At 43.8% G+C, this 23,038-nt stretch overlaps 1 protein-coding gene across 3 annotated transcripts in view; it reads right to left on the reverse strand.

Annotated features, from left to right (window-relative positions):
- LOC142576528 (protein spinster-like) overlaps positions 1-23,038 on the reverse strand; it is a 97,263-nt gene that overhangs the window by 8,429 nt on the left and 65,796 nt on the right. For 2 of the 3 annotated variants that reach the window (XM_075686685.1, XM_075686687.1), the window contains exons 8-10: positions 21,775-21,840; positions 16,666-16,764; positions 12,831-12,999 (exon numbers count right to left, since the gene is read on the reverse strand). In XM_075686685.1, the coding sequence (XP_075542800.1) occupies positions 12,831-12,999; positions 16,666-16,764; positions 21,775-21,840 (334 nt within the window). Of the gene's footprint in view, positions 1-546; positions 2,924-12,830; positions 13,000-16,665; positions 16,765-21,774; positions 21,841-23,038 lie in introns of those variants that run through there. The other variant, XM_075686684.1, reaches the window with a different exon arrangement.

The raw sequence follows: 23,038 nt of genomic DNA on the forward strand, positions 1-23,038 counted from the left end.
GGGTAAACGGCAAATATGGCAATTATTCGGCACTACCTCATGGCATTCGCCTATATGACAGAAATGTATTGTCGCACACGACCTTAGCTGCCTTAGGATTAATGCTGCCATATCTTTCTTGTAAAAATTCTGCAAAAACAGCAGCCGAAGTTCACTACACTCTTCTGCTAAAAATTTTCGTGAACCTCAAAGAAAGAGAAGATGAAGACTAGTCAGGAAGCCTTTTTATGGTGAGTATGTCATTACTGTAGCAACAATGCAAATGGAAGAAAGCACTTATTGGACCCCCTTCAAACAATCCGCCTTCAATAAGAATAAAATTTAACAGAGTGTGCTAATGGTCACTGCACAACAACATCTACATTATCAAACGGGTGCTTAACTGAGCTAGTTGATTCATTCTTCAAGGATTGCAGCAGTGGAAACTGTAGAACACACACACAGAAAAGCAACGAACAGAAATGGACATAGCAGTACTGCCAACTTATTTCTTTATAAAGAAATTAGTTGAAAGTGCAGCTACGTCCATATCTATTCATTCTTTTTCTATGTGTGTGTTCCACAATTTCCACTGCTGCAATCCTCCAAGTCTACATTATCAAAGTAGTGCCAATCACGGCTGTGATTCTGCCAAAGCATAAGACTCCACTATCACATACATATACCATCGTGAATCTGTTGAAAATGTGCTTACAAAAATTTAATGTGATATTCGCTAAAGAAACTGCCATTTGCCAAAGCATACTTTTACAGCTAACCAACCAATCGGTTGGGTGTTTAGTTGGAAATTCGCTAAAATTCTGAACACTTGGAATGTCATGAACACAGTTGATACTATGATACGGAGCTGAAGACTGGCTCAATTTTGTGCATTTTTTATGCAAGCTAAATGCTAAATATAGCAAGAAGTTTCAAGTCTACACTTGGTGCTGACGTTAACATAAACTTTAGAGAAAACAAAGTTTTATATTGTGTTTGACACAATTTTGTAAATGAACAGAATATAAGGTAAAATAAAAATAAGTGAATTAAGAAAAACATGTCTGTTGGAGTACCTCGACATGAGACTTAAGGATGCCTAGAACTGGCAAGTAATCTCCGAAATGGCAAAATGATATCTGAATATTGCCATGATGAGATGAGAAGAGTGATAGTACTGTCATAGCAACCAATGCCAATGAGGACAACAAGACCCAAAAGTACAAAAGGCTGTGATGTCAACAGGGGACCGGACTTGTTTGACAAAGCAGTTGTGACATGTCTTCAGTCATGAATTGGATGGCACTAAATGGTCACACAGAGCTGTTCTTTGTTTTTGTATTACCGTATTTACCCAAATCAAACATGAACCTTTTTTCTGAGAAAATGGGTTCGAAAATTGCCTCTGCGTTACAAGTGGATACAAAACCAGAACTGCATCTGCGACAACAGCCGACCATCAGAGCCCTCAGACACAGCGCCATCACCATAACAAAATGGCGACCGAGCATGTTTTATGAAGGTTGCTGTCGGCCAATAACTTTAAGAGATGCTATCAGTTGCGCGAGATTTTGTGTGGCTCGGCAATGGATATGTCGGCATAATCAGTTATCAGCATTTCTGACGCTGGGCCAAGCTTGCTATCTGCGCTCAGTGCCAATAACACTGTCAGACGAACACTTGTTGGGCAACAAGTCCAATGCAGACGCGCAAAAGTGGTACAGTAGTACATGTCTCAAAAAGTGGTTGTTTGAGAATACAGCCCCTGTGCGCTTGGTATCTGTGGCCAACAAAGCTTAAATGGCGAAGACACTGTGTCACTTTCACAAGAAAAAGCTCATTAAAAAAGATTCCCCTCCGTGAAAAGAAATCCTGCACGTCTCGTTTTTTCTGATCATAAACGTGGGGGTCACGATATATTTTTCATTTATGAATCAGCGGCATCTTAAATGCAAGTGCACTTTTACTTTTGCACTGCGCACTTGTGAAAATTGGATGCACGCTAGAGCGGGGGGCATGCTATATTTGGGTAAATATGGTATTTAAAAAGGCATGGGTAAACGAAAAATTTAAAATAGTTACACAACCGAAACACACTGAAGCGTACAAATGGAAAACGACAAGGTCTATTCAAATGTAAGCATAAGATGCACACAGGAATTTGTTCATGCAGTTTACGCTCAGGGCTGCAGTTAATTTTTCCGAACAAAAAGAAAGCACATCAAATTTCAATCCTGCAGGCAGACGTATTTTACATCTCAATCTCAATTTTGTGGCACTACACTTCCGATATGAATTTTTCCCCACTCAGGTTTCATTTGTCCAGGACAATACTTTCCATCGTCACAAAGCTGAAGAAAGGGTATAGCAATGTGAATGATCCCAGCACTCAAAGCAACTTTGTGTGAGGGGGTTAAAATAGTTAAATTAAGCTACTACAGAGCTTGAAATATAAAGCAAAGAACACGTGCACCATACAACACGTCCACAAACATAAAAGTTGTACGTTATATAGTATGAATTGCATAGAAAAATAGTAAATTTTTCAAAAATAGTGTCCGTGGCAGAATGGTCTCCAACATCAAGAGTAAAAGTCCCCAATGCAAGTGTCAACGTAGTCAATGGAAACAACAAGGCACACTCCCACAGTACTAAAGAACCTGAAATGCCCCTAAATTTTAAAAAAAGGATGAGCAGGGAGCTAAGACACACAATTCCCTAAAGTGCTCGAAGAGCTGGCACTGAGTGCGGAGTGAGTCTGTCAAGAGGCACACGTGGTCAAGCGCATGCCCTTCTGGATGCACAAAGTGGCGTGCGACGCATAATCAGTCCACACGCTCTTTCCTTCGCACGACTCTGTCTTCCAGCAAGGGCACAGTGCAGGAGGTGACATCATCACTGCAGTCCAAGGGGTCGTCAATGCATGACGAGCCCTTGAGCATCTCTGAAACAACCAAGCGCATGCAACACCACACGTCTTTATTTGTCTCCCTAAGAGCACATTCGTTCCCTCGACAGGCAGAGTTCAAACGACCGGCTGCGAGTGGCGATCAAGGAGCGACTCATGGTGATCGGTAATCGCACTGGCAAGTGCAATCTGCCTGCTGCAACATCTAAATTATCTCGTCATTGGTGCCATTCGTGTCTGCTTGTACAATCTTGCACCGCCACTGCCGCATAAAATAAACATCGGCCCATACTGATTCCCTGCTCCTGGGCAGCTGATTGGTTCAACAGCTTTGTGGCTTGAGCTGCAGATGTGAAAAATCAAGCAGCGAGTGACTGACTCCAAACAGTCACTCTTCGAGCAACCCACTTACAACCATCGCATCGTGACTACCGTGGTTTCATGACTTCTGCGACATGCCAGTGTGAACGCTGCCTAACAGAGAAGCCACCCATTCAAATGTCTGTTTGTCAGACAACCAAGACGCCATAGTCAGAATTGATGTGCCCAAAGTTAAAGGCACAAGTGAAGGCAGTTTGGCTCCACTGACTGTCAGTTTCAGCTTCATTTGAGAGTAGTGTCTTTACCTGCCACACTGGCACTAGTTCCTTTTAGCTAGGATGTTAAGCACGTAATATGTGTTCCTCATCATAGTGTTATTCGCAGTGTCATCAATTGGGCCAGAGTTCATAATGAGTTTCGGAAGTATGAGTTCAAGCAGTGAGCTGGAGTATTCAACACCTAGTCAACAGTGATATGGTTAACGTGCAAGCATTAAGAGAGCAATAGAAAGAACTTGGCGAGCTGCTATAGGTTAGCCATTTTGAACTGTAGCGCAAGAAGACAAAGCGCTAGAGAAGGAGGAGACACACATAATTGCTACACTTACAAGTGAAATTTTATTAGGCAACCGTGAGCTTAAATAAAAACTAGAAGCACATGTATGCACACAGTCCAACATAATAAACGTCACTTTCACAAAAAACCAGACTGCCAACAGAAGTCCAAACAACATCATTTGCAATCGAGAAACGGTATTTCAGCCGGGTTTATGTGTACGGAGAGCGAACTCATACGCTTGTTTGGTGATTTGCCAATAAAATATGCCTCCACTGACTTTTTGTTTGAATGCTGCGATGTTGAAACAGCACCGTGGTTTATCTGAACAGGACAGTGCATCCACACTGCCTACAATAGTGTGCATGACAGAAACATGGAGGGAATTTCAAAGAGTAGCTATACGCTCGTAGCTACACTTTCGTCTTTCTTTTTTTGCAAGAGGTGACGTTTCATATGTTGTACAGTCAGACCTTTACATAACTGAGATGGTAAGATTGACACTTTTGGTAATTACACTGCAATTTCGCTATACCGTAATTCAACCATTCATGCTAAGTACAGTCGCCGACCGATGCTTTTTTACATGGAAGGAGTCGCAAGAAAACATCCAAATAATCGGGCAGCCCGAAAAAGCAAATATTGAGAACAAGATAAAATAAATTTGGTTGAACACGAGCGCTGTCGACCCCTTTTAAGGTTTGAAGCCCTGCAGCCGAAGTCCGCTTCACAGCGGCCTTGTGGCACACGCACAGCCGAGAGAAAGAAACGCAGGTCCAGCACACTGAACGAAGCTTTCACTTGCATTCTACCGCTGCAGCTCGCTAACACGACTTCTAGTGTTGCCCAGGGTGGTTCCACACCGAATGCTATGTTCACAGAACCAAACTGCTTCCCTCCACTCAATCCAATGAATGCAGCCTCAAAACATGTCGGATGCCAGAGGAAAGAGTTTATCTTGAATATTGCACAGAAGCAAGGCGACAAGCTAAATTAGGCAAATTTGTTTGCGGCCACCACATATTCTGTTTTGCGACGTTGCATGCACACCATGTCCAAAAAATCAAGCAAGATCCAGTATGGAGTAAGAAATTTGGATCACTGTTATGCAATGCTTGAAGCGAAGTCTTACGAGTTGGTTTTATTACAGATCACCTACATGGCTTTATGGAGTAGGTAGCAGTGCCGCGGGTAAGCGCGAGCAGTTCCGCAATACTGATCAGATACTTATATCCAAAACTAGTTGCAGAAGCAGTGCACTCACCGAAAACATTTATTTACAGTAAAAGTGTCTGTTAGTTCCAATTGCTTTCACTGGAAATTTGTCCTGTTTTTCAGCACGTCAAGGATAGCTTCTTTAGACTTCAAGATCATCGAGAGTGAGCTCTGTTATCCTGACACAAGCGGCAACACCCTTTTTCTCGCCGACTGAGATCACTAGCAAGACACTATAGATCCACAAGTGGAAAGGGCGTTGTATTTAGTACTACCTCCCTACTGCTTCTGCGGCTACTCATGCTGCTCATGTCACCTGCCAAGCTTGCCATACGGCAACAACAAAAACACCAAATTGGAGGTTGACACGCGTGGCCTACAATGCTGGGAGCTACAATACTGCCCACGCTCCCAGTAGAGTCGGACATCAATGTAACGAAGTTGTACTTTCGAGTTTTGTTAATTCCAAGTTTTGAAGCTCCAGCAGTAAAAATAATTTCACAAATTGCCAGAACATTCTTGTTGGATAGTATCTTGTCGGTGATCACTTTTAAACCACTTGCAAGCAGGTCAAGCCATAATAGCATGGTTGTGAGCGACTGCGTGCGGTGCAGATCGCGCCGAGCGCAACACATCAGCGTGGCTCACGGCATCCTATATTAGGCATCCAAGAGGAAGTCACGGGCGCTGTAGGGAAAGGGAGCATTAGGTGCATGTCCCCTCGCCCCCCGTCCAAGCGCGTGCTTTATCACTTTACCACGCACTCACCTCTTCCCTACCCTCTCTGTATTGAAGGAATCATCAGCTCTCGTGTTTCTCCTAGCTATACAAGCTGTTGTGCGCTCAGAGGCCTTCCGCAAGTTGTTACACGAGTTTCGTGCTTCGATGGTGTTATTGCCGCTCAAGCTTTTCATGCGGAGGACGCTAGCAAATAACGTTTTCTTCTGCTTACCTTTTAATAGTGTTTTGCTACATTTACCAGCCATAGAGGCTCTAAGTAGACGCTTGAAATGGCCGAAAACTCCATTAAATTGAAACTGTGTCATGCCATTGCTTGGTTAAATGGCAAAAAGAAATGCTTTTAATGGAAATAAGATCAGGTAATGAAAGTAGTTTCTTACACCACGAATATAGTTAAATCTGAGTTTGTTATAGAGATTTGACAGTATTGGGGAGAGTGGCCAAAGTGGTTCACGAATACATCGGGCAATGTGGGACAGTGAAGCTTTTGTTGTGAGCAGGCACCATGGCTGCTGCTGTGCTAAACTTGTAAACGCTTGTGCTAGGTTAGCAGTGGGCACTTCCTGTTGCAGGGCAACACATTCTGTGTCAATGTCTACATCACAGCAAAATAATACTGACTCTGCAGCACCTTGACACACAACACAAAGCAAGCGTTTGTATATTGTCCTAGTTATCCTATCTTAATATTTACCTCTGTGCCTGCGGGATTTGCACCTCAGTGTTCGGCACTTTGGCGGCTGTTGCGGTCGATGTTTCCACACATAGTTCTGCATGAGCGCAGTATGCCGTAGAGCAGTTAGGTATGGTTTGATCAATGAAGAAAATGATGTACTATAGCGCACAAGAGACTAGGACAAAGCGGACAGGCAGGGAAATATTGCGGACATATGTAAAGAATGACCCGCTCCCAATGAGGCCTCTTCCAATACTTGTGATTTTTCTTTCTAAATCTTAACCTATGGCGGCTTAATTGAGGAATACATAAAGTTCTTTATTCTTTATTTCAATCCTAAAATCGGCGTTGGTCAGACCATTCGAACTCGACCAGTCAGCATGCACGTGCCTGACCTCTATAGTGACCCCAACAGCGACCCCTTTAGTCGCAACGTGTCCTAACAGAGCTTAGAAGTCAGCACAGAGACACACATAAAAAAATATATAAATCTTCCGTCGGAAACTCCGATTTTCGGCTTGCCTTAGGAAGATTTTCAAGCACTAATGGTAGCTCACAATGTCTGCTTATGATAGTTAACCAATTCTAATGCCCACCTTCATTTTTCATGAAAATTTGACCGAAAAGTGCCTGCGGAGTGCAATCAGACCCGAAACTAAAACTGTCTTCGCAACCTTTGTATGCTTTACTGCACAACATAGATGTATTGCGCGAAGTTGACTTTAGGGAACCGGGCGCCATTGTGTACTAGACACTAGCCCATGTGCTGTCGGGTGAGCGTTCGACTTCTACTTTGTTTAGATGCTTTAATGTCATTTCTACGTTAGTTTTCTTTTTTTCACTCTGTAGATATAGAAAGCGGGCGCGAATTTAATTCGGGGCCGAGTTAGAAGCGGCAAATACTGGCAAATGAATCAGCTGTGTATTTTATCGTTTTTTGTGCATTTTATTTAATTCGACCTGCCAGATAATCTGGTTAATTTCGTCAGTCCTGTCAAGGTTGAATCAATGGAACTTGATTGTATATGAATGAAGTGTATACACATGTTCAAATTTTACAGGTTTTCTGTTATTGGCAATTGTTACCAACATTTTTACAATCGGCGACTTCATAACAAGAAAGTTTATAGAAGGCAACTAGTGCAGCGATCTTTAAGAGCATCCAACCGCGTGATCATAGCTAAACAGTTACACCGAGCTACAGGAAAAATCGGCGGGCTTGCTGCACCAGCTATCTATTCAGTTTATTCGAGATTTGGAAAATATTTCATCAAGCTGTTTGGGCACTATATATATTTATTATGAGAGCTATATATAGGGACGTAATTGCACTAATCAGAAGAAAGCTACAGCATCTATGGCCGAGTGCTTCCTTTACTCACAGATGCTTTTTGCTGAAATCATGGTCTATATAAGACAAATCATTTTGTTTTTGTTATTGTTGTTGTTGTTGTTGTTTAGGAGACAACAGTGCAAGTGTAGCCACCACAAAGCTGCGGGGTTATCTAAGTCTCAGAAATTGAGCTAATAATAAAAAGTAACTAATTAACATGTGTTCACAGACATCCCACTACATAAAAATAATGCACATTAATGCCTCTGTCATAACACTGAGCTAACACACTGTTGAATAAAATCATGCTTCACGTTGCAATGGGCACTACCATATGTACTTGATTTTAATGCGAGTTCTTTTTTCATGATTCTCACTGCTTGAACTCGACCCTTGCATTACCTTCGACTAACGGCAAAATATGCAATCTTAAAACAAATATCCTAAATTTCGTGGTTTTTAGAGTTACGTTGGCAACCTGTACCTTTTCGTCTCAATCCAATCCATAGACCAGTCGAACGAAGTCAAAAAGAATGGTCTGGCAGTTTTGGTTGTGGTGGCCTCAGATGATGGCTCAAACATTTTTTTTTCTTTCTTACGTTGACACTATTTTCTCTGTACTGGTGACTGGTGGAGAAAGGGAAAAGATAAGAGGATGCATACCATGATGCGATAGAAGCCAAACCTGGCCGCCCAACACGTGATTGCACGTCAAAGTGCGCGACTGGCTTTAGTGTTCCCGCTCTGCAGGCAGAGCCATGGCAGGGCAGCTGAACCGAATAAAAACTCCTGGCATAGCTACTGGGAACCAAACATCCCAGTGAATCTCTATTCTTGCTCCGTGATCTCAATGCAAGAGGTCACGTGTTGGGCTACCATTGCGGCTTCACGGAGCATTTGCTTGCCAAGGCTGGCCGTGTGACGTAATGTTGCCTCCTATATTTTTCATTCTTCCATAGGTGTTATGGTTATGGCGCTGCAGGACGCTGTAGTCTCCTGCGCTTGGATTCCGCTTCTTTGTGATGTTATGGCGATGTAGCGCATTCAGTATAATGCCCGCTTTAAGACACAAACAACGTTGATGGCCGTAAAGACGGGAAACTCCGCCGTGGCTCGGCGGATTGACATTACTGATCCACGGATGGCAGCACCAGTGGGAGGGCCTCTTTAAATGCAAGGCCAGTCAGAATAGGAGCTTTAGGTCGGAAGGGTTCTGTGGACTTCGTAGTGGCCGGGTACCTCTCCCGAATGAAATGATTGTGCCGCCTCTTGAGAAATACTTAATCTCAAACAAGCTCGAAGATGACGTGTTTTGAAGATCATGAGTTTCGCTTTCGTAAGACTCTGTTTGTCTGAGCACCGAACTCTCCAAAGTATACGGTCGATAGTGGTCTTGGAAATAATAACAAGCTGGTCACAGCGCTAAAAATGCTTGTTGGGGACATTTTTGGTGCTGAGTCACTCGAAATTTCGTGAAACTATCTGTGAAAGAAGTCGCTCAAGAGAACTTGTTTCCGAATTGTGATTTCGTGAATAAAGGCACCATTTCTTGTTCTGTTCATCTTGTGTTACATTCGCGGTTTTATTTTTTTTTTTAGATTTATCGTGAGTGGAAAGTAAACCTTCGCATTACAATAGCGGTCGTGTTACATTCGAGTAAATACAGCACTTTGTTGAAACCTGCCAACAAAAAATTCGGACACATTCAGAAAAAAACATTTATAGTTCGTTAGTAAATCGAAACGAAAAAAAAGAACAGAGCCCACACATGCATGTACATCTCTTTAGTGCGTGGCAGCAAATGTCTAATAGCGGTGAGTGAGGTCATCACTGCACGTGAATAATTATTGCAGTACTTTGGAAGGCAAAGAAACATGAATAATACCGCATGAAAACATGAATAATACTGCACCACAAGGGCACAAAAAATGGCATTCACTTCCTAATAACTTAAGATTTAGTGCCACTTGCATGGTGCCACACGAGCAAATCAAATGGCATTTGCCTTAATGTTATTCATCACCAAGGGCGTTCGCCAGAAATCATTCTATTGAGAAATGCGTACCCTCCACGTCATAGCTTACTCAGTCCAGTTTACTTAAATTATTTGAAATGACATCCTATTTAGCTGGAAACAAATTTTTCAGGTGGCCATACAGCACACATAAACAAGCACATCAAGTTTTATACAATTTGTAGGGATGCGTGACTCTCATGTGTCCCCTGATATCTTGTTTTCTCGCATAGCTCCCGTCTCCTGCAGTGCGGCTTCACCGCATGGCCTAGCGCCCGTGGAGGTCGGAGTGGTTGAAGCGCAGTGCGAGAGATGGCGCGAGTGTTGCGCTGCTAGCGCCGCCTCACGGCGGGGTTACTTGGGTGCGGGAATGACGAAGCGCTCTCTCTTTGGTTCGAGATCGTCAAGCGGCACAGACGTTCCGCGCGTGCGCCGATCCATGGTCTGCGAGACCGTCTTGTGAGGCCTCGTTCGAATGCGCCACCGTTCGCGTGACCTTACGCGTGAACGACCAGGCGTCGGGATCTAGCATGGGGCGAACATATTCGCTCGCTATCCGGTCGCGGTGAGTCAGGCTTCCCAGATTAGTCGCGTGCCCATCGGCATGTTTTGGGGATAGCAACTCGGCTAGCAGGCATTGATCTATGAAAGGTGCAATAAATGCCCTTGTGATTGTTTGCACTACTGTGTTGTCGTTCCTTTGTCCCAAGAGCACGGTTCAGAGACCCCACAAATTAAAAAAAATAATGTTAGAATAGATGCTGCTGCAAGCGGAGTCGTGTTACATGTTGGCAACAAGCATACAGCAAGGACAATTACATCGCCATCGCCATCATGTTTCATCGGTTGCAACATTATAAAAGACAGCAACAAACTAAAGCTGGCGGCACCCATAGTACACTTATTTCTAGATTTCATTAGCCTTGAAGGCAGGTTAAACTTGTAAATGCATGTTTATCTTTTTATTATTAGCCTACAATTGTTCACTTCAGAAGACACTGTTATCGACATCACCGGGTCAAATATCATTAAATTTGGACCTGTGGCAGCTCCGCCGAAAAAAATGTCATTTAGGATCTTCAAGCCTTAGCTACTAAATGCCATTTCCTATGCCCATGTGGCACGGGTATAATCTTTTCTTCCTTCTTTCCTTCTACGTGTTGCCTTTTGCATACACACCCGCATGGTCAGTTTGTACATACCGTTCCCATGCTCTAACACCGAGTTAAGTTCGCACCCGCTGCCCTTTCGGACCTGGTCCTTGCATTGCCTTGCTGCCCAAGCAGTAACATGTAAAATAGTGCAACCACATTTTCATGCTACATCATCATCATAAAAAAAGGAATGTCGCCAGGAGGCTTTCGCAGCATGTAAAAGTGAAATATTGCAATAAGTAGTAGATGCTCACCACTCCCCACGTGCTAATTGAGCGCAGGCAGCCCACGGGTTTGGCACAGAAGCCCTGCTGCTCACTGCAAATGCCTCACGCATTGGCCACTCTGCCGATATTTCTAGCCCCACTGACGCAAGGCGCGTGCGTAGTGCGAGAATATGCTGCAGATACAAAGCGCAGGGTGCGATGTGCTGGTATGTGTGCCCCCTAATGCCTCTGATCAACACCGCATTCGCCAGCTTATGGCTTCCGAGATCTGCCGGTCCATCTTGGATGCCGTGATCAGCTAAATTACTTGGGAGACTCTTAAGCTTCGCCTTTAGGAGTAGAACGCAATAGCATTAAGAGTCCCTGACTGCTTCTCGTGCTTCCCGGCAACTGCAGCTTATGCAACCTCAATCTTTAGCGGGAAACGGTCGCCGCGAACGCTATGACAAACACAATGCACGAAGGCAGGGTTTCTGACTTTTCTTCCTTCTTTCCCCCGCTCGGCCAGCACCGCCTCTGCCGCAGATGGTAACAATGCGGCACGCTGCGCTGTGATTGGTAGAAAGTATGCGACATGCACCACGCTGTCATTGGTAGACACGCTTCACTCACGGTCAAATCATGCTCAACGTTGCTTATGCCGTGCTCACTGTGCAACGGGCCCTTAAAGCTATCGCTTTAAAGATGCTGCTCCGCTTCGGCATCCCCTCTCTGCCGTGTGGCGTATGAATTGAAAAATGCATTCACAAGCAACTGCATGTAATTCAACCATTTGACCACTGGCACTCGCAGTAGTTTCAATTCAATGCGTTGGTCTTCCTTTACAGCAGCAGTGAAATTTCGTTCTACTGAAATCACTGATTAACACCCTTTGTTATTGAGGCTTAAAATACATGGCGTTCTACAGACATAAAGTTATAAAAAGTTAGATACTTTGCTATGTTGATTCTGTTATATAAAAGTTTAACGGTATTGCACATGCACATACACTCCTGGTTTTTATTTAAACTCACGGTTGCCTAATAAAAATTAATTTGCAAGTCTGGTGATCGAATGCTTCTCCTTGTTCTCTTGTGCTCACTCTTTTTCCTACAGCTCTAAATTGAGGGAGCCATGGTTAGCTTCAGTCGATCAACACGAGGCAGGCCAGATGACGCATGCGGTGCAGCATGCACAATAAATCAACAAAACACAGGGTGTGTTCCAATTCTGGCCAGCATCGGAGACAGTCTACGCAGACAGCTAAGGAGACAGCCAAGACATCTTTGAGGCCACGTAATGAAACGCATTTCAAGCCGTCTGGAAGACACTTCTGCAACGTGATGCCACCTTGCGGCCACAAGAAAAAGTTGAGAAAAGCACACATTATTTCCGTATTTTAAGTCTTTGTGTCTGCGAACCTATGAAAAACACGAGGTAGCTTACGTTAAAGGCATAGGATAGCGTGTCTACATTTTCTTGTGTGCAAACAACCTCCCTGTCGGCTTTCCAAGCGTCCTGCTCAGCTGCCATCTTGTTTGGACAAGAAAGTAGCCTGCATCGTTTTTTTACTTTGATGCTGTCTTCACGAAACTTTCTACTTTAGTGTCTTCGTGAGAACTGGCATGAGACTTAAGATGGCCGCTGTCCGCTTAGCCGTCTACTTAGCCATCTACGGCAGGTATTGGATCACAGCCACAGTAAGCAGGCATGCAGACAACCACTCACCTCGGGTGAGCGCCGTGCAGCGATCCCTGTCGGCCACAATGTACCACGAGAGGATGACAAAGAACAGGCTGCCCAGCACCAGCACAGTTACGGGCAGAAACAACGCGTACTGCAGGCTGAAGTAGTGTGCTGAAATGTCTGTCCGGCCAGCAAGGATTGCGTCGTACAGCTGCACAGACGAACAGCCACTAAAATGTTATTTTTTGTGCCCTGCAGAGAGACTCTTCAACACACTGAGTCAGTGCCCTGCAAGCGATGCTAATCCACAACTCACTGGAACTATAACACACCACACTGGAATGATACCCTCCTACTTGCATTTTGTGAATGTCGTGAGCTCTTTGAATTCATTGCATAACCCTAAACAAAATTTACCTCATGTAAAATTTTCCTCGATATCTTCAATCAGTTGAACGGGCTAACAAACAATAATGAAAATGTTGTATAACAGCACAAATAACTCTATGATGACTGAATGTTGTTAGTGCACAAAGAGAATAAAAGAAGAGCAAACCAAGACACAAGTGTCAGAAAATTATGAGCAAAAACCGAGTGACAACAATGATAAATCATGACAAGAGCAGATAAAGACACCAAGAAGAACACATGCCAGTGCTTGCACAAGACGTGCAAAATCTGTCACCATAAAGCCACACTTACGAAAAGTTTTTGACTGTTTGAAAACAAAGTGGATGGTACACTCACACATCATCTTAGCTACTCAGGCAACTGCCCTAATGCAGTTATTTGAATTTTTTTGTAAAGAGCTGCATGCTTTTGCAATTCATGTCAACAGCCATCAGAAACTATTAGATTAGGTTTTGTTATCAATATATGCATACAGGTTGATATTTCATTTACAAAACTAAAAGATTAGAAGGGCACTGAATCTTTTTGTGGTAATAACATTGGCACCTGTGTGAAATCGGCTTCATGTTCTGCTGTAATTCAAATTTCACTGTTGCTTTGGCTTAAACTTGACTGACATCAGTTTCTAGTGAATCTGCCAAACAAAAATGAGGGGCACAACTTTGAATGTGCAATCAGCAACTTGTACGTCTACAGTGTTGTGGATGTGCACATCCCGGGTCTGCTTCAGCATGGCCAACGAAAGCTGTCCTACGTGTGACTGCTCTTCTAGCATTTGTGCTTCTCTGATGCTGTCGTGGCACAGCAGTTTGGAGTGTACATCTTTTTTAAAGGAGACACCCAGGTTCGAGGCGAGTTGCGGTGCCTTCTTCATTGTTGAAACTTTTGCACTATATATCGTGATTGTCATGACGACATCGACAACCATTCCTTGTTGCAGACTGTACACAGCTAGCCAGTTTTGTTACTTAGTGTGACATAACAGTCGTTTCTTGCAAAAACTCGGGGGTATCTCTGCAATTTGCAGCAGTTACACATCACACAACAAAGAAAGTAGTTGTTATGCCACAGCCATAATGACGCAGCAATATATCAGCTTCCACCTATAGCGGTGCAACCCTTAACCCTTTAAGCACGTGTCTGTGTGGAAAGATGAATGCAATGACTACCAGAACTGTTTTGTGCAGGTCGACTAGAATAAAAGCTTTAATCCTGTAGTTAATGCCCATGAAAACCATTTGGAAGAATGAGCTGCTGCAACACATGCCCAGCCAGGTGCCATCCAAAAGTGGTTCCCTGAATAATGAAGCACATGTCTGCTGCTCAAAGGCGCGCATCATGTAAACACACAAGCTTCAGATGAAAATGTGTACCTCATTCCTTTAGAGTAGTGGTGTGTGTGAATACAGAGATATCGCTGAGTCGAATAGTGAATGTTCAAATAATTCAATTCATGAATCAAATATATACATTCAATTTTTTGAATATCTGGTATCTTGGGTGTAGCGAACTATGCGGTGCCGCTTGTGGCGTGCACGATTGAGCCCCTCGCACTCGACACCACGCGAGCGAGCGCCTCACTTCGTTACTATTGGCGCAAAAGGAGCATCGAGTGCACCGCAGTCAGGCTACCCTGTCCCGCCTTGCACGGAGTTTGGCATGTCATGTGATCAGTGCCATGTGACGTGGCACTATTCAAAAGTGTCATGCGAGAAGTTTCATGTGACTAGTGTGCTGACCGCCCGGCTGCACAGATTTGCGCGTACGGCAGATGGTCGAGGCGGAGAGGGGGGAGCAGGGAGCGTTGCGCAAGCTTGCCAAGACTCTCCCGATTCAAGAATCTTTGACAGATGGCAAATCAGTGTGCCTTCTGGAAGGAAACTAATGTGCGATGGCAATTATACAGATACACAAGGTGCATCTGCACCACCGCCACTGTGCTGTCTTGGATGGAATGGTGCACGCACAGAACATGAAACCCAGCTGGTCGCTCCTATTCTGCTCGCACAGCCAAGTACATGTGCAGCCTGCACCTCGTGTGTTTTGTGGCCATGTGACCTGCTCCGGCGGACAGGACAAGCGTGCGAGGGCGAGTCGAAAAGGTCTGCCTGCCAGCGTGCTCAGTGTTGGAGGTGACATGGTCTGCCAAGCTCTCTTCATTTGTGCCCGAGTTAACGAAAGCATGCTTGTTTGGTTAGTAAGCGGTGTTAAAAGCAAGGTATACTACTCATAAACATACAGGCTTTACTTCATGTAATGGTCTACTATGTACTTTCATATCATAGTCAATGGTCTTTCTTTTGGGCAGCACTGCTACCTCTTTAATTTCATGAAGCACAGAGTGATGGAGGGCAGGCACATTGTGTCTTTTTGAGATGAGCCTCTCCTGCTCCGCTCCTACTCCTACCGTATTTAGTAGATTGTAATGCGAGTTTTTTTAATAATTTTCATTGCTTAAACTCGACCCTCAAGCTACGTTAGAACAATGACAAAAGTGACCATTTTAAAAGAAAATTTCAAATAGCACTGTTTTTAGCGCTACGTTGGCAACCTGTACCTTTACGACTTGATTCAATCCATAGATTCGCCGACCAAAGTCAAAACTTGTATTTTGTTTGAACTGATGTAGTTTTATCTGTGCTTGTGACTGGTGTTACGGTTGTGGTGCTGCCATACCCTGGAGTCTTACATGCTTCAACTCTGTTCATTCGTGACATTATGGTAACGCGGCACGTTCAGTATGACGCCCGCTTCAAGAGGTGAGCAATTTTGATGGCCACGGAGCTGGAAAACTCCGCCACAGCTCGACGTCAACAAGTCGACAATTTGTGGACGATGGGAGTAGCGGGAGGCACTCCTTAATTGTGAGGCCAGTTGAAAGGGCTTGATCTTATGGACCTCGTAGGAGCCCGGTACAGCCCCCAAATGAAATGGTTGTGCGGTCTTTTAGGAAGTGCTCAACCTGAAACGAGCTCCACGGCATGGAAAATGACTTGATTCTCAGGCAATCACTTTCATAGGTAGTTTTGCTATGGCAAGACTCGGCTCGTCCCGGCACTGAACCCTTTGAAGTATCCGGCTGACTGCACTCTCGGCACTGTGCAAAGATAGCGAGCTTAGCATAGCGCCAGAAACACTTGTTGGGAAAGCGTTCGGTGCCGAGTCACATAAAATTTTGTGAAAGTGAACTATCTCCAGTATCGCCCAAGAATGCTGCCCAAGGAAAGCTGTACCTCCTCCTCAGACGACGATGGGTGAAAAGAACTCGTTTCCAAATTGCGACTTCTTGAATAAAGGCAGCATTCTTCTTTCCATTCATCTCGCGTTACATTCGCGGTTCTATTTTTTTTTTTCCGCGTGACTGGAAAGTTTACCCTCGCATTACAATCACGGTCGCATTATATTCAAGTAAATACGGTAGTCACACAATGCAAGTGACCTCTTGTATGAAAGGTTAATCACTCACCACGCCAACAATATATGGGCTGCTGGCATCACCCAGCAGATGTGACGTGAGGATCTGGAAGGCAGCTCCAGTGGCCCTCCGCGAAGGCACCAGGATGTACTGTAGGACCAGACCACAAGAACACCGTGTTACGTGGCGGCTCCACGAGGCATTTCGGTCAAATAGACACACAGAGCTCGGCCACTCGAGACCATAGACTACCTCTCGTAAATCACAGTCCATGTGCGTAAGTACAGCTAAAAGCCACTAGCAGTGACTCACTTCTTGGGGCATGAATGACCTGCCGTAACAAAAGTTAGACACAAGCAAAAAACAAAACAGCAGTGTCCAGTACAACTAGATGGGGCCACAGATGCGACAAAAATTGGTAGCAATGCCATGCTGGCACCCTCTTCATTCTGCAATCACTAATTTAATCTGTCTAATAACTACAAGGCAGCATATATAGCAGATGAACCACTAAAGATAAAAAAAATATATAAACCTTGCTATGATGTTGACAATCTTGAAAAAAAGTGTTGCACGACACACAGTAAATGTCAGATTAACAAAGTCAGCTTTATAATTATGAGGTTAATTGCAGATGTTTCAACTTGTACGGCATGCATCACGCTTGACAAACAAATGGCAGACTGAACTGCTGGTTTACTTACACCAGCTTAGCACCTGCAAATATAAAAACAAGCAGTGCACGAAGATCAAAATGTGCCGCACATTAAGCAGGGGAAGAAACAGTAATGCTTGTTCTAGACAATTAGCAGTTTCAAGCGTAGTAACAAGTGAGCCATCCTTCAAGTATTGACCATTTTCATATCAAAGCCTTGCTACTCTTCAGAACAGTGTCTCATGTGTGAATGTTTGCAAAGTTTTGCAAACGCATTGCAGCCCGAGACTCTCATTTGTCATTTGTTGCAGCTTCAGCAGGCTCACGTTTGCATTCCCAGAATTTGGCCTGGGTCAGCAGCTTCTTCAACAGGGTATTTTTGGCAGGAAATTTCTATGTGCCCACTTGAGGAGAACTGCTGAAGCACGAGACGCCTCGTCGATGTGCGCAGAGCTCTTGAGGCCCTAATGGCCCGAGACGCGCATTGCCTATTGTGTAGTGTTTTGAAACAGCAAAGAGAAACACAAACGAAATCAAGCTGGTGAGAGACACCAGAATGCAATGCCACCTTATCATGATGCTTATCATGATGCAATGACGCTCATAACATACAGTAAAAGCTCACTATCACAAAACTGAAGTGGGAGCAAAAATTACTTTGTTATATCAATTATTTTGGTATACGGTATCCATTATTGCCTGTACAGTAGTACCTTATTAACTTGAACTTGCACATCTCTAAAAATCAGCTAAGTTGAAATTTTCCGCACCACCGAACCACTTCAATACATGTGCTATGTATTTATTGCCCTACATCTCGAAGTATTTTTGGTTTACACTGCAGATACCTCAGCCAGACCATTTAACAATCTTCGCACGAGGCTGCCGCGCTTACCACAAAGCGGACGCTTTCCCTGAATGTGAAGTTGGAACCTAGTGGCATAAAAACTTCGTCAAGCAACCGTGTGGCACATCACGTGGTGGGAGAGCGTGCGCAGAGGCAGGCCCTGCAAAATGGCATGCTCGACGCAGTTAGTTTTGTTCACTTTATGCAACACACGCGATTTACCATAAGAGATGTGACTGCCGTTTTAATTTTATTCTACGCAATGTGCACGGCACGGGCTTACTGGAAATGGTGCCACAAAAAGCAACACGAGTGTTCACGAGTGTTCACGAGTAGCCGCTATGCGAGCAGGATGTACCAGTGACAGGTGAATTCACTGAGGCTGAAATCGCTGGGATGGCTGCAAACGGAAGGGATGGTGAAGACGATGGTGACAACGACAAAAGACCTCAAGAGGTGCCGACATTAGCCAAAACAAGAAACATGCGTTGCTTGCAGCAAAATAAAGTTAAGAGTGGCAGTGGGAACGATCGGCTCTTGCATTGTGTGAAGCAGCTAGAGGACGTCTTTCTAGGTCCAAGTGCTACCGTGAAGCGGACCAACCTCACGCAGCTTTTCTGCACTGAATAAAATGGCAGCGCCGCAAAACGGAGCTGGTTGATATCTCTGGTGTTTTTATTTTTCCTTGGAAACCTTTATGAAAAGCCAGTTTAGAAGCTCTGTTTCAAAAGCTGGTCAGTAGTGGTGAACTTTTTAGAAAGAACTCAACTTTTCACTGTAATTTCCGCAACTTTACTTATATTGAAAATCAGCTTATCTCAAAATTGTTTTCCGATTTTTATTACTTTGAGCTAATGAGGTATTACTGCACAGCATTATGAATCCCTATGGGGATCTGAAGGGGAATTTCACTTACTTTGTTACATTATCTATTATTTCGTTGCGACCTGTTTGATTATAACGAGGTTTGTCTGTAGCTGTGAATGTGATGTGTGCCGACCCATGAGGTGACTGCTGGTACCGGAAGAGGAAACGGAGTGCGTGCCGGCTTTTTCAGGTGACAAGGGCAATCGAGTGCTATGGAGATGCTGCTAAAGTGGGCACTTGCTGATCTCAATCGCGTGTGCCTTGCGCCTTTTCTTGTTCACACTGAATTTAGCAGCCCAAAATTGCTTCGTACGATCGCAGTTTGGCAATGTACCGAATGTTGGTGCCGAAAGACTGTTTTCCGGGAACATATTAACCAGTAAAAAGGAAGCATAGCTGTATTGGTTAATTTTTTGGGGTTCTCGATAGCGAACGTTAGTGCTGGGAAATCATACGAAACAAGATTCTATCAGGGATTTTCTGCTGTATTCTGACCACACACAACACAGTTTTTAATGTTGTCTAAGCGCATTACAAATACTGTGTCTACCCAAATCTAACTCGGACCTTGCTCATTTAACTTACACCTGCATGTTACAAACAGACACGAAACCAAAACTGTGTTCGCAGCATTGGCAACAGCCTATCGTCAAAGCTGTCAGACGCAAACATCTCCGTTTTGTCAAGGGCGTAGACATCTGAGAGATACGTCATCTTTGCCTGACCCTTCTGCACATGAGTGAGATGCGAGAAAACAATCTCGGGACTGCCCCTAGGTGTTACAGTGGAGGACATGCTTTGCTCGGTTTGTCTGTAGCTGGGTTGCACTGTGCGACTGCGGATAAATACTCCAGAATGAGCCGTCGCTCCGCTCGTTTGGCAGTTCTGTAGTTCAAATTGCATGCTTGACGGGTCTTTTTCCTTTCCTTTTAATTAGCATTACTGGATTGTTTCCCCCTTCCACTTCTGCAGTAGTTGTTCTTTACCTATGCTTCATCATCAGGCCTGACATGTAAGGTGCCTGCTAAGAGGAGCCAAGCGACCCGGCACAAAACGTAGGAGGTGGGGGGCTTAAGTAGATGGCAATTTAGTGGCCCCAGACCAATTAATAATGACACACTGGTACTGTGAATTTGTACTGAATGCTTCCCTATTTGCTGCTGTGGGTTCATTTTGTGCTCGAGTAAGATCTGGAGTGGAGTCAATCACCTTTAGAAACGCCATCAGTTTCGCGAGATTTCATGCAACCCGGCACTGGCTGCATCGGCGTATGCAGCCGCCAGCATTTCTGGCGCTGTGCCAAGCTCACTATCTGCTTAGAGTGACAGGAATGCTGTCAGCCGCATACTTCGACAAGCTCGATGCAGAGTCACATAAGACTTCACGAAAGTGATAGTAGCATCTCTAAACGTGATTGCTCAAGAATACTGACCCTTTATGATTCGTGCCTGTAGCCAATGAAGTGCGAATGGCAACGACGAAGACGCACCACTTTTTTATTAAAGCTCATTAAAAAATCCACTCTGTACAGGTAAATGTCCTTTTATAAATTAAGGGCTTGTCACATTCAGGTGCGCTTTTATTTTCCTACTTTAACCTCGCCAAATTTGGGCATGCGTTCAATTCAGGGGCAGGTTAGAATTGGGCAAATATGGTATGCATTTCTTGTTTTGCAAAATGAGCTTGTTTTCTCATCTTGTTGAAGGCAATCTTCTGAATTTGAAATAGCTTTCACATTTATGAACATTTATGAAAAATGTAAGCACTTGCAACAGTCTTATTTGCAATGCATGGTATTTAAACTTTCTAAAATTACATCTTTTATGGACAACTGGCCTCATGATTGCATTGTAATGTAATTAAGAAGAAAAATTAGCTACTGTACAACACTGAAAAGGTTATCTTATGAAAAAGTATGCCAAACAACTGTTTTACCACTGTATATGAAGGGCATGACTACAGTCAAATCTGTTTATGCTGAACTCAAGAAAGTGTCAGTGAGCTCAATATTGCGTGTAATTTGAAGTAAAAGAAATCTGAATACTAAAAACACATTTCTTTCCCCATAAAGATAGACTTCCTTTTAGTGAGAGAGACACTGACAGGTTATTAGTAAATGTTTTTTTCCAGAAATGATTGTCCATAGGTGATGAGTTTCTTGAAGGCTCTGAAAAGTGTGCGACGTTAACATGTTACATCATTTCCTTAAGTGTATCCTCCTTCAAAGGTGTACTGAATAAACTTTTTGTTGCAAAGATCACATGTCAATGCAAAAGCTGGGTGATGTAAGAAAATTGAATCAACGGTACATTTGCACAGAAGTGGAAAACCAGCAATTTATTAATTTTTCCATGGTGCAGTGTACCAACCAAGCACTTCCGAAAGTGGCACTGTGACGTCATGTGACTACCTGCCTTTATGCACTGTCCATTGTAGTTGTGCCGTTATCGCACAGCTGCTTTTTCTATGTTTCCTTCCCCTCAGGAGCGCCTTTTTTTTTTTTTTTCATCTCACAGTCAGTACGTCGCTACTGTTGGAGGAGTGCACTCCGAATCTTGTTCCCAATCCAGTTGACTACTCCTTCCTTGACCACTAAAGAGTAGCAGGCTGTATATTTATTTTAAAAAGCGAAGGAATCAGATGTGAGGCCCCTTGCACTTGTTTATGCAACGGTATTGCCTTCAAGGAACTGTTACAGGGTTATTTTAGGCACAGCTCAAAATTTGTGCTCAAGAGATCTTTTGTATGGAAACCATCGCTGGTTGCCACTCTTGTAGCAGCCACCACTCACCAGAAGAATGTCGGCAACTATAGACCAGTTGAGGCAGATAGCTGTCATGCCAAAGAAGAACAGCACCTGCACAAAGTGGTATGCAGTCATCAGGATGTGGTGGTACGCATGTAAAAGGAGATGCACCACTCGAAAGCAGCATCCTCCCCAGCAATCACAAGCCTTTGTCATGCCTTACAGTACCAAGTGTTTCAGCTATGACTGTCTCTAATCGTTATAGTGAGGCAAAACAGAAATTTCTTCACTATCGATTTGTAGTGTTAGTAGCAGACACCATTTATTTGCATGATAATCATCAATAATATCATTATCAGTTATCGTTAATGTTGCCTTTATTTTATTGCTTACCTTGATTACATTAAGGCACATGCTTCAATTGTACATTTTAATACAACCAGTGCTCAGGGCATCTTTACGAAGTAGGTATCCCGAGACTCCCAGCACTTCTGACATAATTTTACTTCAAAGTGCAAAAGGAAGGCTTTCTGGAAAAATGTTAAGCAAAACTCCATTGCACTTCACCACAACTTTAAGAATGGACGCTTGGAAACTAGCTTCCTGGTGCAGAACGATTCCTGCCTCCCTCCACGATCTGTGCAGCTTGCAGCAAAACAATGGCTTCCCTATCCCAACTTAACGGTTACAAAGACTGCAAAAGAAGGAGGGACATGCCTTACCACGTTTTCAGTGAAGCTACTTAACTGCACAGCGTCCTCACTGGCACCAACATGTTACAAGTCATTGCATCGTGACTTCAGCAAGAAGCAATCTGTGTGTTGTCCATTTTGTTTACCTTGTGTGCATGTTTTCTACAGTGAACTTTTAAAACCATGAATCCATATGAAATCCCTTAGCTTTCCGACATCCTGAGGTAAGCACAGGGCAGCCAGTAAGAAGAATCAGAAATCCAAAGGCGGCATGCACTGGAAACACACACGCGCCAAATTTAAAGTTAATTTGAGGAGAAAGGGGAAAAAAATGCAGTTTTGCCTGAAAGGTGAAGCATTGATTGCGATAGTAAAATACTAAACAGGTATAAGAAGTAACGTCAGCAGTTTTATTGGCCACATAAGTTCCAGTAAACATTCGCTTACTAAATAAATTACCAAGAATGGTGCTGTGTGCACAGGCAAACATGAATGCATCTTACTCGATGATTGTGGAAATTCGCTGTTGAAACAATGACATGATGAACAGCGGCAGCAGTGAAGAAGCTTCAAGCTCAGGTGGCTCATGAAACAATATGCTGTGCCAAGAATCTTAG

The sequence above is a fragment of the Dermacentor variabilis genome, chromosome 3 (genome assembly GCF_050947875.1).
Source record: "Dermacentor variabilis isolate Ectoservices chromosome 3, ASM5094787v1, whole genome shotgun sequence".
Classification (NCBI taxonomy): Eukaryota; Metazoa; Arthropoda; class Arachnida; order Ixodida; family Ixodidae; genus Dermacentor; species Dermacentor variabilis.